An 18,212-nucleotide genomic window follows, 5' to 3' on the forward strand; every position below is an offset into this window, starting at 1 on the left:
GGGAACCGTGTACCTGCTGCACAGAGGGAACCGTGTACCTGCTGCACAGAGGGAACCGTGTACCTGCTGCACAGAGGGAACCGTGTACCTGCTGCACAGAGGGAACCGTGTACCTGCTGCACAGAGGGAACCGTGTACCTGCTGCACAGAGGGAACCGTGTACCTGCTGCACAGAGGGAACCGTGTACCTGCTGCACAGAGGGAACCATGTACCTGCTGCACAGAGGGAACCGTGTACCTGCTGCACACAGGGCTGCACATAGGGAACCATGCAGTGTAACTGAGTTAGGTGTTCTTCCTAAGGCCAGGCATTAGGATTCAAACAAGCTGATTACTCAAGGTGAGGGTTACATCTCAACAAAGCCACAGACACGAATTATCTCGATATGTCATAATGTTGAGGTGGAACTCCCTATCACTGTCAAACCATGACCAAACAAGGGGTGCTCAATATTTTAAATCAGCGGTTTGTCATCTGATGTAAGTCTACATTTGCAGCTCCTACATTAAGGGTCAGGATGAGGGGGGAGGGGCCATCAATCTTTAGCTCCACCCACCTCTGTGTATATGAGCCATAGCCAGGCAGGTCACATGGTGCAGGCAGGAATTCCAAGCGTCAAAAAAGGGCTCTTTGTTTCTTTCCACCTGAATGGAACAACGACGAGGAAGAGCTTTATAAACAATAAAAGACTCCATAAACACCAAGACTTAAATAAAAAAGAAATCAAAGGCCTTATCAGAATCCATAAAAAACTTTATTAGACATAATTGAACTTCATTACTGTTTTATTAGAATCTATAAAGACTTATTGGACTATAAAAAGACTTTCTGAGTGGTTGGACACCTTTCCAACCTGTGGAGTTGTATCCACTGGGCCTGACCTTGGTGTAGAGCCTTGCACCCAGGCTGCGCTGGAGGACCCTCTCCCTGTACGCCAGAGCCTTGAGCAGGAAGCTCAGGTCGCTCACCTTGTCCACACTGAACGCCAGGATGCTGAAGAGAGGCAGGGTGAACAAACATCACGCAACACCCACAGACAGGGCTGGCACTCGCATGCTCAGACCAGCTATACACATACAGCACATATAGAAAATCATGTGAAAGCCTAAAGGTGAAATGTCACAGTGGTCTATTCGGGGAGACTGGGACCACTCAGATGACTTGATGTCCATGCTACATGTGATTAATAAAAATAAATCCAACGTCAGACAATATTTAAATATAATCTAAATATAGGACATCTAAATATACTGAATGCTCTGGTGGGTGAGACATGAGGCGGGATTGCGCTTCTTTGGGTTAATGGGATAGACAATGAGAGGGATCTGTGTTCAGACGGTTTATTTATGGCCATCTGAGAAGCAGAGGGACATGTCAAGGTAATCAGTTAGTAAAGGACACGCACAGCCTGGATACTGGGAGGGTCATTCTCTGGATCTCTGGAGGGCTTGAAAATATATACTTTAAAACATAGTGAATCTGCTTAAATAGTGCTGCTAACTAGGTGTGGGTGGTCTAGAATGAGATGAGCATTTCACCATGGCTTGATCCTTCTAACCAGGTGCTTGGCTGGTTACCTGGTTCTGAGGCTGTCGGAGACTGAGCCGGACCAGGTACTGATGAACCTGCCCAACATGTTGCCTGACATCTGTCTGGTGTACTGGGACATCAGGTCCCGCACAACCACCTGCGCGCGCACACACACACGCACACGCACACAGGGCACACAGGGCACAGGCCAGAGGTCATAGGTAACAGGTACCCATCAGACGTGTCTGGGTTCACTTCAGATTAGATGTCAAACTGAATTAGAAGATCCTAATTGTATGGTTGGCATACAACAGCACATCCAAAAGAGGACATTTTCCCACTACAGTATATCCCAATTAGGGTGTGTTACTCAATCTCCAGCTCTGAGAGAAAAACAAGTTACGCGTAATCCAATGGAGACGGTTCCTTCTCTGAATACACAAGCCCCTTCTCAAACTAAAGAAGCTCTTTCACTATAGAATTGCAATCTGATCTCAATCTTTCCAAACATTTTGCGGGTCATTTTGATCCGTTTAGATGCAGAAGAGCCAAGTCTGAGAATCGGGTTTGGCCCCGAGCCACTGTCTGTTCCCTATGGGTCACAGTTTGACCAAAGTGGCTTTTAAAAGTAGAATGACAAACAAAGACAGCCATGTCAAGATGAGTCACAGATATCCTGCTTTAAAAAGCCCAACACAGTGCAGTTCATGTTGTAGGATAATAGTCCACTTTGGACTCGCTGGCGCACCTGCAGCATGACAACGTTGTCCCCTTCGAAAGTGACAAACACGTCCGAGTCACACTTCAGACCGGGGATACGGTTCTCCATCATAAAGCCCTGCACGGAGGAGAACACACAGCCTTAGAACACAACAATACGGCCTGCAGTCCATGGCAAAAACTGTCTCTACGTTAACATTTCCTTAAAAAAATAACATATCCAGAGATTGTTGGAAAGAGACAAGAAATCAGGGGGAGAAAGAGAAGAAGACATGCAGGAAATGGCCCAGGCCAGAATCAAACCCCAGCCCCTGCCTTATGGCCTTAGCCTTAGTGGTATGTGCTCTACTCTCTGAGCCAGTGAGCCACCAGGACACTCCACATTTCCTTAAAATATCTATCTTGTTACACTTGTACAAATTCTGTGACGCGAACCGCCACTAGTACACCTGCTTTCCTTTTAGCAAAAAGACCAACAGGCAAATATCAAGGCTTACTAAAAACAACACAGGCAGACTGAAGGCTCTGACACACACACATTCAAGCACAGGTTTACTGTGCTGTAATTTCCAGACATGGGATGGCATCACCCGCAACTGAATACACTTCCATTGGGAGAAGATATGAAGCTATTTAGAAATAACTAGTGCTGTCAATTTAACGCGTTATTAACGGCGTTAACGCAAACCCAAATTAACGGCGTCAATTATTTTATCGCGCGATTAACACTCTTTTTGGCCTAGCAAACTTTGTAGTTTTTTTCACATGCTGTTGCAACAACTACCGACGTTAGAAAAACTACAACACCACACCGGATCTAGCTAGACCGGAAACAAAACAACAGGCACTCCAAACACTCGTTTGGCTTGCGAGCTGGCTAAAGAGTAGTAGCAGAGCCCGTTTACGGATATTATACATTCTCTGGTAGTAGGCTAACGTTACGTTTTGAGTGGATGACGAGCGCGAGATGCCGAAATGGATGCCAATAAGATTCTGAATGGAAAGTTTGCTTTTAAAAAGTTGCCAAATGGTTCTATTGACAAGACCAGTGATCTGTGTGTTTTGTCGTTGTAAACTGAGCTATCATCGCAGCACGTCCAGTCTAAAATACCACTTGATGGCCAAGCACATAGCTGATGCGAATTCTCTGCCCCCTCGTCAAAGCCAGGCGATTGCAATGTTGTTTTCAATAAAAAAAATATTTGCACAAAGCAATACGAACCACTTTTCTATGTTGATAAGAGCATTAAAATTTGAAAAAAAGATTGGGACAAAAAGAAATCAGGGACATTTAGAATAGATAAAAATGTGCGATTAATTGTGATTAATCGCGAGTTAACTATGACATTAATGCGATTAATCGCGATTAAATATTTTAATCGTTTGACAGCACTAGAAATAACTAAGTTCTGGAGGGATGGGTTTACAGCACACTCACACAAACACATTTGACGGTTTATGCACTCATGCATACCGTATATAAACTCATCTCCCTATCACTCACAAATACACACACACATACCATGCCCCCGGTACACTCGCGACACTCCTGCAGGCAGGCCAGGTTCCCCCAGGTGCTGTAGGCCTTGAGTCCAGCTACCAGGGCCTGAAGGGAGCGTCTGCTGTCCAGATCCTCTCCCTCACTCAGTGCCTGGTCCATCACCCTCGCGGCATACCTGAAAAACACACACGCACATTCTCTTGAACAGGTGCATTAAGGAGACAGCACCCTCTAGTGGAGAGCAAGACATGCGACATGGCCCACCATGTTGATGAGACAGAGGGCTGCTACAGGGATTCGTTTTCTTGTGCAGAAAAGATGTCCCTTGTTACAGCTGTATGTATTACATACGTAGAGACCAAGTGTTACCCTATAGAGGCAGTGTTACCATGTGGAGGCAGTGTAACCATGTGGAAGCTGTAGAGCCTGTATTACCCTGTAGAGGCTGTAGAAGCTGTAATACCTGGTGGAGACTGTTACCCTGTAGAGGCTGTGTTACCCTGTAAAGGCTGTATTCCCCTGTAGAGGCTGAGTTACCCTGTGGAGGCTGTATTCCCCTGTAGAGGCTGAGTTACCCTGTGGAGGCTGTATTCCCCTGTAGAGGCTGAGTTACCTGACGGTGAAGGTGAGGGCCAGGGCAGCTGCCAGGTGAGGCATCAGACGGATGTACTGGGTCTGATGTTCAATGATCTTCACCTCGTCCTTGTCCTTAGGCCCAAACTGACGACGACTGCGGGGTATAAAAGAACAAACATGGTAGAAGAGAAGACGTGTTTGTGTAAGCACGCGAGCGGGAACACACGTGTGTGTGTACAGTATGTTTCAGTGTGTATTGTACTTCAGCATCTCTGCGCTGATGTGGTCACAAACATGTGCGCAGTGCACCTGCTGCTGTGGAAGCACTACAAACGCTATCGGTGAGTGGATCTAACCAGAAACACAGGTGCGTGTGTGTATCAGTGTGTCTGTGTGTGTGTGTGTGTCTGTGTGTGTCAGGGGTAGATGGGTTGGAAAATATTGCCCACTACTCATTGAAAGTGAGTAAAAAAATAAATAGAAAAAGGTGCTTTCTAGTTAAGATTCGAGTAGCACATCATTTGCTGAAGTGTGTTGTACAGAAGAAGCCCTGGACGGGCGCAGTCTTTACAGGGGACAGGAATCAGGCCTCTGAGCAAAAGGTAGGATCTCTCCCTCCATCTTTCCATCTCTCTCTGGGGTGATTCTGCTCGGGGATGCCAACCACAGAGAGAACCCATCCCTCCTCCCCCCTCCCCCTCTGGCTCTCCCCCCTCCTACGCTCTCACCCCCGCAATGGAAACTTCAGCGGAACACACACACACACACAAAAGGATGTACACAGGAACAGAGCAGATGCGGTCGAACAACAAGAAACTCCCTCTGAGCGAGTGTGGGGGAGAGTGAGAAATGGAGGGAGGGGGGTGTTGTCAAGTGAAACAACACATGTCACGTCTGGGTGGAAAGACAGAATCTCTCTAGAAAACCCTCATGAAGATTTCTAAGGGATGTCGCCCGAACACTGTAAGACTGGGCCCCTTAAAAGATGATGCGATGTATGTCGATACCAGCACATGGACATGGAGGCACATCGTGGAGTACATGTCTTTGTGTGGAAGAGGTGAGGCTGTAATGTACCTGTGGCTGTATCGGACTGCTATGACGAGACCCAGCTGTGGAAGGAAGGGAGGGGGGGGGGGGGCAGAGAGAGTTTGTAGGTACAAAGAAAAACAAAAGGAGGGTTCACAGCGATTAACTTGGCTCCGCTACAGATGATATAAGAAGTGCTACTGGATCTTTACCCTCGTCCAAAGGCTAGGTTGCACCACTGTGTGCAGGGTATAACAAGATAACACGCTTGAACTGAGAGGTGACAGAGATAAACCAAACCAGGTGCATATACAGCAAACATTAACCATATCCTCAATCCAGTCATGTTTTCATTGGTCTTTCATTGGTGACAGCTCATCATGACTCTTTTGTTTCTGAAGTCGGACAGCAGACTAGTCAATGACTAAATCCTGCTTGGATCCAGGTCGGTCACTTATTACACAATTAATTTTTTTGTAGTCATTTAGCAGACGCTTTTATCTAATGAGGGGTTTTCAACTGGTTTTGTACCAGGGACCACCATTATTACTAGATATTACTCTGCGGCCCACTGATGTGCCTGCGCGTGCGCACCTGCCTACGTGTGTGTGTGTGTGCGTGCATGAGGATAGAAGGAAGTTTGAACATTAGGTTTTCCATGTTGATTTCATTTAAAAACCTCAAACAAATCTATATATATATATATAAATATATATATATATATATATATATATTATTATTATTTTTTTTCTTAAAAACCTCAAACAATATACATAGAATCAGAAACATTTAAATATGTGAGATTCTGAACACTAATAAAATATAAATAATAATAATTTAAAAAACCATTGGTGGACGGATCAACATAGGCTCGTGTCGCGGACCCCCTGCACTGCCACCGCGGACCACCAGGGGGTGGTGAGCGACTTAAAGTAAGTACAGGGACATTCCCCGGGGCAAGTAGGGTAAAGTGCCTTGCCCAAGGACACAATGTAATTTGGCACAGCAAGGAATCAAATCGGAAACCTTCTGATTACCAGCCCAATTCCCTAACCGCTCAGCCGCTCAGCCATTTGACCCCCCTTAGACTGGCAAACTAACATACCATAGCCCTGACTGTCAGCAGTGAGTTTCCAATGCTGAATGGACAAAATTAGTTAATCCTACACTGGTACACTGTACCTAGGAGGACCCATTGCAATGGTTAATGTGCAGTATAAGTATGTATTGTTGATGATGGGGGGATATATAGAATGAGACAGGACTGCCCCCTAGCTGCTACCTAGAAATAGAACATATTAAAATCTTTTGAAGAATGACCAGATTGACCCTGCAATATACTTCAAAAAATAAACGTCTTCTTGTTTTATGCATTGCCTAAGGTTAAAGATAAATAACTGTATTCTGTGATCATAACACCGTTCATCAGATGCTTTACTTATGGTATATATAAAACCTTAAAAATATTTGCTCAGAACCTGCTGTTGCGAACCTGTTTGGCTTGTTGTTTAACATGTCTGTGCTTCTCTCGCGCGCCTCCTCCCTTGCTTGCATCTTAGTAAAACCTCCTTTCCTTTCGCCCTCCCCTCCTGTCCCCTGAGACTTACAGAACGTGGTTTCATTTGTCGCAGACCGCACAGTGGGAGACAAATAGTCTTACTCAAGCTCTCATCACATCCACACAGACATGCGTACTTCTGCAGTTTTTTCTTGCAGCTTTGTCTCACCTTCATGGCAGTCAGGGCCTGGACTGTGAGGCCCAGCCTGGTGGGGGTCAGGGCAGCCAACATGGCGTTAAAACGCCGACTCTTGTTCTGAATGGGAGAGGAGTACTGGCCTTCTGCTGACACACTGCCAAACCTAGACACACACACCCACACACAAAGGTTGGTGGCCCTTGGACCTTACCGCACTGTTCAAATCTGTCCTGGGCCCTAGGCTGCATGTATTCCCCTCTCTTCATTGCCTTTCCTGTCATATGTAACTATCACTGTCTAATAAATCATATCTTTATAATTTTGTCAGGATTCCAGTTACAGACGTTAAACCAGTTTTTTTTCGTTTCTTGAAACAGATGGGTGTCAGCAAGCCAGTTGACTTACTTGCTGAGCAGATTCTCTCTGGGAATCCTCACATTGTCAAAGATCAGGATCCCGTTGTCAACGCCATGCAGCCCTGAGAAAGAAGTACACAGAGACCAGAGATAATTTAAATAAATACAAAACAATCAGATTGCGGCGTTCATTGTCATGGAGACATGGCCATGCTAACTACCTTCTTTGTGCTTCATGTCGATGGCGGTTACCCCCGTGTACATAACATCGTGCTTGTCTCGGATTGGCACGATGAAACAGTGAGGACCTGCACAGACGGAAGAGATGCACAGCTAAGGGGGGTGTCTCTCTCTCTCTCTCTCTCTCTCTCTGTCTCTCTCTCTGTCTCTCTCTCTCTCTCTGTCTCTCTCTCTGTCTCTCTCTCTGTCTCTCTCTCTGTCTCTCTCTCTCTCTCTCTCTCTCTCTCTCTCTCTCTCTCTCTCTCTCTGTCTCTGTCTCTGTCTCTCTCTCTGTCTCTCTCTCTGTCTCTCTCTCTCTCTGCTGACCACCACTACCACAGAAATGGGACGTATCACAGAAACAAAAGACAGAAATAAATAGAAGCAACAGACAGGGTGGAGGAAGCCCACCTTGGACTTCTCCGTGGATGATGAGCTGGGCAAAGACAGAAGCGTAGTGTCCCTTCATTGAGTTCCCTATGTACATCTTCTGTGCATCTTCACAAGGGGTGTGGATGATAAACTCCTGGAGAGAGAGACAGAGGAAGAGAGAGAGAGAGAGAGAGAGAGAGAGAGGGGGGGGGAAGGGGAAGTTGAGTTGTTTGATGTAACATGATGATGACAGATGGCAAATGGAAAATACTATTGGTACAACTGTGAGTGTATGTAAATATGGCTTTACACAATGCATTTTACAGCTATTTATCCAAATGACTGGGCTGACCTGTGTAGAAGGGTCGTAGTGAGCCTCTGTCAGGATTCCTCTCACATTACTCCCATGTCCTCTCTCTGTCATGGCAAACATCCCTGTGAACTCCAGTTCCTGCACACATACACACACCACCAAAGAACATAGCTAGGTACACTGGCTTTTGGATCACTAGGAGCAAAGACAGAACCACTTGACTGGGATGGGGACCTATACGCACCGTAACAGGCAGGTACCACTTGGTCGTCTGCTCAAGACTACCCAGGTTGGTGACAGCACCTCCAAACAGTCCACATACCACCCCTAACTATGGACAACAATTGAGAATCTGTCTTCAGACTTGTTCTTATGCTAAAATGCAGTATAATTATGAATAATATAGAATAGAATATACACATAGAATAATGTGTTACCCAAGTTTTACCTTAACTCCTGTGGACATATCTGCAGAGCAGACCAGTTCGGTTATAACCAAGCTCTTAGCTAAAAATCCTTTGTGTTTTTCCTTTACCTAGAAATGCGGAGAATGCACGTTTTACACAACGTTACCTACATCGTGTTAGATAATTCATTTGATAATCGTACCTGATCTTTGAGTTGGCGTTGCACAACTGGCAGCTGTAAAATGAATTGCAGTCTATCAACGGTGAGTTCTCGATTCTGATCCAAATTTAGATCATAACTGTGGAATTAATATAAGTGAGTAAAGATTATCTTCTACCCTGAGATATGCATCTTGATGCTAGCAGTTGTATAGTGGACTACTGACATTCGGTTGTACCAGCGAAAACAAACCTGCTCATTTTAAACAGTTCGCATTGAGATATTGCATTCCTTATGGAATCTTTGGCTTCCCAAAATTCCCCATCAAGATATCTTGCAAGGCTGCTTGGAGGGGTTTTGATATCAATCGAAGTTTCATACACTCCAGTTTGCGGTGAAATATCCATTTTGCTCAAGGGATTGCTGCTTGATAGCAGAAAAAATGTACTCCCATTTAACTTCCGTATGTCTGGATGATGTCACTCATTGATGTTGTGCATCTGTGTTGGATACATTGTGCGGAAAGATTTCGCACGGTACATTCAGTTCCCTTTAATCTGTCAAATTGAAGCGCGTAGGTAAAAGAATAGAACACAATCACATCTACTTTGTAATAATATAGCCGCTATAGGCTTACTAGTGATGTGCGTCTTTTATAAGGTGATTCCAAAAGAAGAGTTTTAAATTGAGAACTGTCACAGCGGCTACATACACAGAAATAGCAAGAATACGCCCCAGCCCAAAGCTATTGCCTAGCAAAAATGAAATTAAAAACATGTAATTTAATTTAGGACTAAACTCCATCTTGACAAAGACTCTACTGTGTATCAGTAATAAACAACCAAAACACGCAAGAATATCAATCTGTGAAAACACTTTTTATTCAAGCTCAGTGATATAAAAACAAATTGTACAAGTTGCATATAAAATCTAGAGGTTTATCTGTTACTATGTACTTTCCAATGTCACAGTTTCACAAAGAGTATATCCTTGAGTGGCTACAGTGTAGTATTGTATGGATGTTTTGTCCAGTGATGTATAATTGGTAAGTTCTTCTCTTTTGTGTCCTATTGTGCACGACCTCCTATCCCTGCCTTGGTATCCCTGGTCTCAAGTACTTTATCTGCATGGTTGAATCTAACTGGAACAATTTTTTTTGTTTTGTTTTGAGCAAAAGCTCAGATTGCGTGATAGAACAATACATGCTGTTTGACACTTGTCATTCATGTGCAGGTAGGGTGTCTGCTTGTGCTTTTCCCGTTGAAAACACGGCCTACTTGCAGTGCAAGTCGTAGTTCAATTTGGCTCCTAGTTTGGTGCCTGCTAGGTGCTTCTGGAAGGCAGCGTCCATCTCTTGACTCTGGGCTGGGCTGAAGTGATTCTTCCAGTCCCCTACCTCCCCTGGGGACAGGGATGATAAACCAATTTGAAAAAAAATGTATGTGATAAAAACTGTTGTAACAATTGTACTGTGTTCATGACTCCTTCAATCTGTTATTTGCAGGGTAGACATAAGCTGATAGAATTATTTTCATTTCAAATCAGAGATAAGGAAAAGATAACAGAAAATCCTCTTTACCACCTCTTGTACATGTCCAGATGGTTCATTTAAATACACTATGCTGTATGTTTCACCTACAAACCATACATATAGCATGTATGTGACTTTTCAGGTGACAGGATGACTATTATGTTGCCACGATGTAGTCCTGTTAATAGATACACCCTATATTAAACTGCCAAGGCAGCACATACAATCCAGTAGAGTACATAAGTATGTGTTTATGAGAGGTTTTCTAAGGTATTGGAGATACTATAGGCTTGTTCTATAGGACCCATGCCACAAAAAGTCAATAAGTGACAACCATGACATAAAAAGCTCATTATGAGCAGTAAAAAGTATGCATGGAACAAAAATGGTTTGCTGAATGCACGGTTATGCACTAAATAAGTAATGCATTCAACTTGGAGAGAAGGCGTAGGAGGTTGTATTTCAGGACATCTTAAGAACAAGGTTCCCTCATACAAGCCTGGGCTTGATTCTTGTGCATTGAATTTTAAACACACTGAAAACAAACAAAACCAAGGTATACTGCTCTCACGAACATACAGCATTCTCAGACACGCATTCCACAATATACATTTACATTTATGCATTTAGCAGATGCTTTTATCCAAAGCAACTTCCAAGAGAGAGCTTTACAAAAGAGCATAGGTCACTGATCATAACAACGAGGTAGCCCCAAACATTGCAAGCAGCCAAAACATGAAGCATACATTGTGAAAAACCAAATAAGTGCCAAAGGGAAGAACCATAAGACCATGCAGTTACACAAGTTACAATTAAACAACATGAAACTCAAAAAGTGCAAGAGTGGGCCTGTAGAAGAACAATCAACAGTAAAATATTATTTACAAGAGTGCATGATCCTTTGCAGGCACACCCAAACACCCCCCCCCCCCCACACACACACACACACCTTTCCTGAAGACGATGTTGCCCATCTGTCCATGGGAGTCCTTGGAGCTCTCTTTCATTGCATTAAAGCTGCTCTCCTGAGTGATGGCCTGGACTTGAGAATCAGTCAGGCTGAAGCCAAAGAAATCGGCCACTTGACGTACACCTTTATTGAGGTCCTGGGGGAGACAAAATAAAACATCAACATCAATCTCTAGAAATCAACTTCAGAGTATATCATGTAGCATACGGCAACATTAACCAATTAAAATAAATACTGTGATTCATAATATTATATATAATACTAATAATAATACGTCTGTTTATATCTATATGAAGAAGATGGAGGTAAACATGACCTGTTTTAGCTCTTCAAACGTCACTATCATCACATTGGGGTCATCCATCTTTTTCTCCCAGGCCAGTGCATGATCAAAGTACGAACCCCATGGAACTAGGAGCAGGTAAACATATGGATCAGAGGCTAGGATTTTTTATTACGATCTCACAGACAAGACAGACTTAGTTTGACAAAACATGCAGCAGGAAAACCTACGGAATGGTATGAAAAGATGATCACGTCCAGATGTGTCTCAAAGTGGTACAAGACAGTGGCTAGAGAACAGAGCTGAAGCTGACACAGTTGCCCATACCGTCCTCGTCCATATTAAATGCATTTAATTGGTTATCAACAAACAATACCTTTTTTGTTTCATTTATGTTGTTGGGCTCTCAGTGAAAGTATATTTATTTGTGAGACTTGTGACGTTGCTCAGGTGCTTGTGCCCACAGCATGTGTGAGTGCACAAGAAACACTGTGAGAAACACTACAAAGTACCTTCTCCACTCATGAACTGGGAGTAGAAGTTGTCCCAGGACTCTGCGGTGGGGAGAACAGGGTTCTTGTTTGAAAAGTGGTAGAAGGAGACCAGTGTGTCTTTAGGGTTCCTGAAAATGACCAGCATCTGTTTGCAATCAACACAGATGGATTAATCTCAATTCAATTTCGCTTTACTAGTCCCCTTAGGGCAATGCATAGCTAAATTACAGGCCAGTTTGAGACAGACTATTCTCAGACATGTTTCTCTGGACATGCTTTAGATCCCAAGGGGATCTAAAGACACAGTGTGTCCTCTGCTAGACAAATGGTCTAGTATCGTGTAAGTGTGATTAGAAGGTGGAAACCCTCTCCAGCATACCATTGTTGATCAATTAATAGTGCTCAGTGCTGATTTTTGTTGTAGGCACTATACTGCATGACTATACAGTATGTTTTCTAGCATGGCTTCTATAGAAGAGCACTCAAGCCTCCTACAGCAACAGGATGTTAGAGGTCGCTGGTTACATCATAACATTGGAATGATTGCTTCTGTTACAATGGAATTTTCTGCAATCAAAATAGGAAGTGCAGATCATTAGACTCCACAGGCACAGTCAGAACTAAAAGTCTAGAATGAACAAAACGCTGTATGTACTGTACAGCAATCACAAATATCTTTTTATACACATCCCATTAAAGAGTGGGCACCATTTAGTGATCAGAAAAACACAAAAATAGTTTTTTTCAAACAGAATCACACAACAGGAATAGAAAGGAGTACAGTTGCAAAATTGGTTATTTTGCAACATTTGAAATCACAATATTGCAGACAGCAGTGATACAAAGATTGCAGACTCAAATTCTCATAATTTAGCTGACCTTTGTTTTCTTTGCGTTGAAAGATGCAGGGATGTTATCTGGATGCATGTGTGTCCCCAAGAACCTTGGAGATGGTGCTTGACCAATGACCTGTCAGGAAAAAGCATTTCTGACTTTTCATCTTGGAAATTAATGTAAATGAACTTTTTTATGGTCACCGTAAACATTGTCTGTGATGTCCGAGACATACTATGAGACCATCTCTTTGCACACAGCATGAATCATGGCATGATATAAACAGTAGGTAGACTTAATCACAGTTAAGAAAAGTGAACAAACCATTCTCTGCTGACTCAGCTGTTTATACAGAGACCGCTTGAGTAGTATTGCCACCCACAGCACTTCTCCAGTTGCATACATTTAAGAAAATGTGGTTTTGCTAGTTCAGAGAAGTGAATTCCTCAAGGTTTGTCCATAACTGGTTTTGCGTTTGAGCAGTTTGTGTTACAGTTTCCAGTTAAGCCAGGACAGCCTGGTAGCACATTTATAACTACTGGAAACATATGGTGTTCTCTGTCACATTCCAAACACGTGTGCCTAATTGAACATTCACAAAAAGAGGCCTAAGAGGAAAGTACACTGAATCATGTTACATGGACAGTGCCTGTATGGTGATTCTCATTCTTGGAATGTTTAAATAACGAGAGGCCTTATTTTATTGAGGTTCTGGACATTATTTACATAGGGAGCACTATATACAAGTCTAGAGAGTTCAAGCTTGACTCTGACTATAACACACTAGGAGACCTTCTCGACTTGTTGGGGTCAAGAGAGTGAGAGACAAGGCTTCACTTGGGTGATGAGTGACCTTGTTTGACTCTGCTCATCCAGGTTCACACTCCTGAGATGATGTCTAGGGGCTTGAGTTAGCTGTGCCAGCATAATTTCATCGTGTATTTGTCCAGTTACAGGGATTTTCAAGTACTAGTGAAACATTCCAACTTGTGTAACTGGCAGATGGAACATTCCAACATTGACAGTTGATATATATATATATATATATATATATATATATATATATATATATATATATATATATATATATATAGGTATCACACACATACACATCCAAGCACAGGAACACACCTGCAGCATTTCGGGCCCAAAGAACTCCATAAGTGGAGGGATCTTGTTCTCAGTTTTCTCTCCAGAAGAAGCAGTTATGATTTTCCGAAGCACTGCTACTGCCCAGTTGAAACCTGCAGGAAACCAGGAGATAATGGAAAACGTTACAGTACATGCAAATATATTTTCCTCACAGATACTATTCAGTTGTAAATGTGGGCCTAATCTTTTATCTTACTTTCAGTTTTCAAACATGCACAGATTGATCTTTGTCATGCATGTTAAGGATTGTAAACTTGCTAATTACAGTAAGATAGGACTCTGTGTCAGACTCTGAACCTATATTGGATAATTCCAAATACATTGCCAAAGTCACACACTTGGGATTTTGCTTATTAGAGACTAGCTGAATGTACTATGTGATACATTACCTAAATCAACTTTTTATTCCAGGACAGAGAGAGAGAGAGAGAGAGAGAGAGAGAGAGAGAGAGAGAGAGAGAGAGAGAGAGACAGAGAGACAGAGAGACAGAGAGAGAGAGAGAGAGAGAGAGAGAGAGAGAGAGAGAGAGAGAGAGAGAGGGAAATTTAATGGAGATTTGCGTTCCAAATAGGCTACAGACACTCTCCCTTTACAGAACCCCACACTGTGGAGCCCATTGGTCTGTGGCATGGGGCGAGGCATGTATGTTTTCCTTAAGGATGACTCCTTTTTTATGCTACTTTTTGCAGTGAGCGCAGGCTCGGTACTAAAATACATACATAACATTCCTCAAACACACACCATTTCTGTGTCCCTTGACGTGGTGCTGTACACAGTTCAACGCTCTGCCTTTCACTCATGAAAAGACGTTTGGCTGCTAAAGACTGTGCGTTTTGTCTTTGTGTGTAACCTCCACACTCACACAGTTCACTGCTGTTTACTAGCACTGCTAAATCAAAGTATAGAGCTGCTGCTGTGAATTGGCCCACTTAAATTAGCTGACAGATTATTTTGGAGATGTTGCAGTCTCCTATCTTCATCAATCACATGATACATATAAAACACAAATCCCGCCCATAAAGTGTTCATAACCACATTGCTTTTTTATGATAACAACATTAAAATAGCCTCTTACAAATAAGGAGACAATGCTGTATATCTAGTCTTTGAGTTTAGGGTGTACTCCAGTCACAAGTTTTTTTTGAACATTTATTAGAATCGAATGTATGAGCAACTTTATGGCCCTTGTTTTAGAACAAGGAATTTCACTAGAAACTGAAAACATTTTCTTGATGGTGAAGACATACAGTCTTTAATCACAAGGATGCTTTGTAACCAACAAGAGAAAGTGTAAAATATTTCACATTCCCTTTTTACTGAACTACTGTAGGCAAGTAGTTTTTACTCACCACATTTGGGGTAGGCAACTAACATAATATCATCTTCCCTGGCTTCCAGTTCTTGTAAAGCCTTAAGGTTCTCCTCCGGGCACATAATGACAGGATACAGCACTCCATTATACCTGTACAACTTTTCCTCCTCCTTCATGCCCTTCGCCAGCTCCATCTTGGACTGGATTTTGTCTGGGAACTTGTTACTCATATTGATCAAATCTAATGTCAAATAGAAAAGTTCTCCAGAAAATCTCACTTTCAGATTCAATGGACAAGTCTCTATTTGTGCAGCTGGAAGTCCATGCACTCTACTCTCTGTGTGAGGGAGTGGGGCTCTGTGAGAGTGATTTTATAGTAGTGGGTGTGAGTGTATAGTAGTATACTAAAGGAGGAGGAGAAGGAAGAGGAGGAGCTGGGCCCGCCTCTTCAGATAATGCTTTCATGAGAAGCGGGAGTTTCCTGGTTTCAGTTGGAGCCTGTGGAGTTTCTAGTCTAATGTGGGCAGTGATCGATTGGGTGATGCCCCTGCAATGTTAACCAGATGGGAGGGACCCCTCTCTGTCCTTTTTCTTTGGAGCAGCAATGCCTTCCCTCGCTGGAGCCCCTTTCAAAAAAAGATGGGAGGTTGGGGGAGGATTGCTCTCTTTTGGTAAGGTAATACTAGTCATAATCTCTCAAAACAGCATTCTATCTCTGACCGTGTCCTCTTTAATGATGCATTGTCCTTTTGCAAGTACATTGGCCATTTGTTTCTTTTCTCTTTCACACAACCTTACTTACTGATGATATTTAGTACGCACCGTAAAATGCTAGATGTCTGTCAGTCATGTTGTGAATGTGGAGTGTTATTGAAATATCCCGGATGAAATGTCCGACCAAGTGGAGTGGGGACTCCAGCGACTAGTTTCAACCAATAAAGAAGCCAATCCCAGGACACCACCTCATTCATATACACATCCCAGTGTCACTTGATTAACAGCTTCTGAACAATGTGACTATTCACAACCATAGAAAAAATAAATGCATTTACATTTAGCAGACGCTCTTATCCAGAGCAACTTACAGTAAGTACAGGGACATTCCCCCGAGGCAAGTAGGGTGAAGTGCCTTGCCCAAGGACACAACATAATTTAGCACGATCCGGCAACTTCCTTATTACTAGCCCGATTCCCTAACCGCTCAGCCACTTGACCCACCAAAACTCTTCAAGTTCCATACTGGCCCAGTGCCACCAACCAATAGAATTTCCAGGCTCACCATGACACTTCCCATCCATTCCTGTCCCACACACTCTATGGCAGTTAATCGTTTCTGAACAAACCTTTTGGAAAAGCTTGTTAGATCACAAGAGAAAGTCCAGAGCAGAGAAGCTGTTGTAAGTGAGTGGATCTCCAGGATAGTCCTTCAGCTTGTTTGCATAGCTTCATCATGTGGAACATGGCTTAACGGTGAAAGTGTGCACTGGAGGAGATGTAGACATACTGTGATGTGTTATGACTGAACCTATTGTATCCCTGACTCACATTAAAAGGGCAGATGCCTTTTTGTGGAGGATTTAGGCAAATCACCACCCACAGCCACAACCACAGTACTATGGACACACAAAAAATAGGGTGTCAAAGGAGCAGTTGTTTTCATTCATGTCCTGCATGTTATGGGACATGAAAGTTGTATAAAATAGCAAGGTGGACTGACATGGATCAACTTACCCCAGTGAACCAGACTGATCACTGGCTCCTTTCAGTATGGTTTTACAAGATAGACTAGGCCTCTAGCGAATTTAAAGTTTCATTTTAGCGCAAGAACCCCTTTCCCTCACGGTGAACATACTTGTTTCATTTAGGATCAATCTGTTTGGTCAATAGGGGGTGAAGAGAGCCAAGTCAGTGGTTGGAATAAATAGTAAGGACAGTTACCGTAACACTATTGACATGCACACTGATACAGATTATGTGGCTCACCCTTAACATTGCAATTCTGACAATGCTGAAATATTCTATAATGAATCTCAACTTAACAGCTGGCCACGTTTGTATAATAACAGCAATAAAAGGATGGACGAAGCAGGAATGTTTAACAGATAACAGATGGTTGTCAAACTTTCCTTGCCAGGCAGGATTGTTAACTTGATGAAAGCAGCATGGAATTCTCTACATATTTGAGATCAAATTGAGCTGTGTGTTTTAAAGCAGTACATAGAAAGGATTTGAGAGTGTATCTGGTAGAATGAAACTGTCAATTATGTTAATTGTAGGTAATTCTGAGTTGTTAGGTAGAATTCAGTATTATGAGCCCACATTTTTTTTCAAATAATACGTGTTGTCAATAAGTTCACTCATAGGTCATGACTTGAGATCAGCCCAAGAAGTTAATTGTCAAAAGAAGCAGGACCAAATAATTATAGTATATCTGTACCTGTACAACTGGAAATAAACTACAATTGAAACTTTATCAACGTGGTATGAATAATCTTTAAACAGAAATTCAATTTTAGATTTCCACTGAAGATAGAGATCTGGGTAAGAGCGTCTGCTAAATTACTAAATGTACAATGTAAATGATAATTATCTGTTTACGTGGTATTCGCAAAAGAACAACTTGAAGAAATGCAATTTTAGTTGAGTTATGTAGGCTACGTTACGTTTTAATGCATCACAAGTTTGCTTTTACATTCATGAAATTTGTCCCTTCGCCTTTTCCGTACGCTGCTGTGTATGCTCAGACTTATAGTA

At 42.7% G+C, this 18,212-nt stretch overlaps 2 protein-coding genes and 1 long non-coding RNA gene across 4 annotated transcripts in view; 1 reads left to right on the plus strand and 2 right to left on the minus strand.

Annotated features, from left to right (window-relative positions):
* Positions 1 to 9,338, minus strand: part of acoxl (acyl-CoA oxidase-like) — a 16,085-nt gene extending 6,747 nt beyond the window's left edge. For both annotated transcript variants that reach the window (XM_084709677.1, XM_084709678.1), the window contains exons 1-16: positions 9,134 to 9,338; positions 8,924 to 9,020; positions 8,763 to 8,849; positions 8,559 to 8,645; positions 8,354 to 8,452; positions 8,041 to 8,155; positions 7,632 to 7,718; positions 7,460 to 7,532; positions 7,085 to 7,217; positions 5,406 to 5,440; positions 4,366 to 4,482; positions 3,774 to 3,927; positions 2,280 to 2,369; positions 1,579 to 1,688; positions 883 to 994; positions 558 to 645 (exon numbers count right to left, since the gene is read on the minus strand). In XM_084709677.1, coding sequence (XP_084565803.1) covers positions 558 to 645; positions 883 to 994; positions 1,579 to 1,688; positions 2,280 to 2,369; positions 3,774 to 3,927; positions 4,366 to 4,482; positions 5,406 to 5,440; positions 7,085 to 7,217; positions 7,460 to 7,532; positions 7,632 to 7,718; positions 8,041 to 8,155; positions 8,354 to 8,452; positions 8,559 to 8,645; positions 8,763 to 8,849; positions 8,924 to 9,020; positions 9,134 to 9,288 — 1,639 coding nt within the window. In that variant the 5' untranslated portion in view covers positions 9,289 to 9,338. The remainder of the gene's footprint in view (positions 1 to 557; positions 646 to 882; positions 995 to 1,578; positions 1,689 to 2,279; positions 2,370 to 3,773; positions 3,928 to 4,365; positions 4,483 to 5,405; positions 5,441 to 7,084; positions 7,218 to 7,459; positions 7,533 to 7,631; positions 7,719 to 8,040; positions 8,156 to 8,353; positions 8,453 to 8,558; positions 8,646 to 8,762; positions 8,850 to 8,923; positions 9,021 to 9,133) is intronic.
* Positions 5,766 to 7,576, plus strand: LOC146268524 (uncharacterized). Its single transcript, XR_014768866.1, has 4 exons — positions 5,766 to 5,802; positions 6,227 to 6,289; positions 7,074 to 7,243; positions 7,432 to 7,576. It is a non-coding gene; the product is annotated as an uncharacterized LOC146268524 (long non-coding RNA).
* A 422-nt stretch (positions 9,339 to 9,760) lies between the features above and the next one.
* On the minus strand, positions 9,761 to 15,792 carry LOC146268525 (sulfotransferase 6B1-like). Its single transcript, XM_084709772.1, has 7 exons — positions 15,496 to 15,792; positions 14,125 to 14,237; positions 13,039 to 13,128; positions 12,178 to 12,304; positions 11,699 to 11,793; positions 11,362 to 11,518; positions 9,761 to 10,282 (listed from the first exon to the last, which is right to left on the minus strand). The coding sequence occupies exons 1-7, from the start codon at positions 15,686 to 15,688 to the stop codon at positions 10,155 to 10,157; spliced, it is 903 nt and encodes a 300-aa protein (XP_084565898.1). The 5' UTR covers positions 15,689 to 15,792; the 3' UTR covers positions 9,761 to 10,154.
* Between the last annotated feature and the right edge of the window lie 2,420 nt (positions 15,793 to 18,212).

The sequence above is a fragment of the Hypomesus nipponensis genome, chromosome 11 (genome assembly GCF_054491055.1).
Source record: "Hypomesus nipponensis isolate SF chromosome 11, ASM5449105v1, whole genome shotgun sequence".
NCBI classification, from domain to species: Eukaryota; Metazoa; Chordata; class Actinopteri; order Osmeriformes; family Osmeridae; genus Hypomesus; species Hypomesus nipponensis.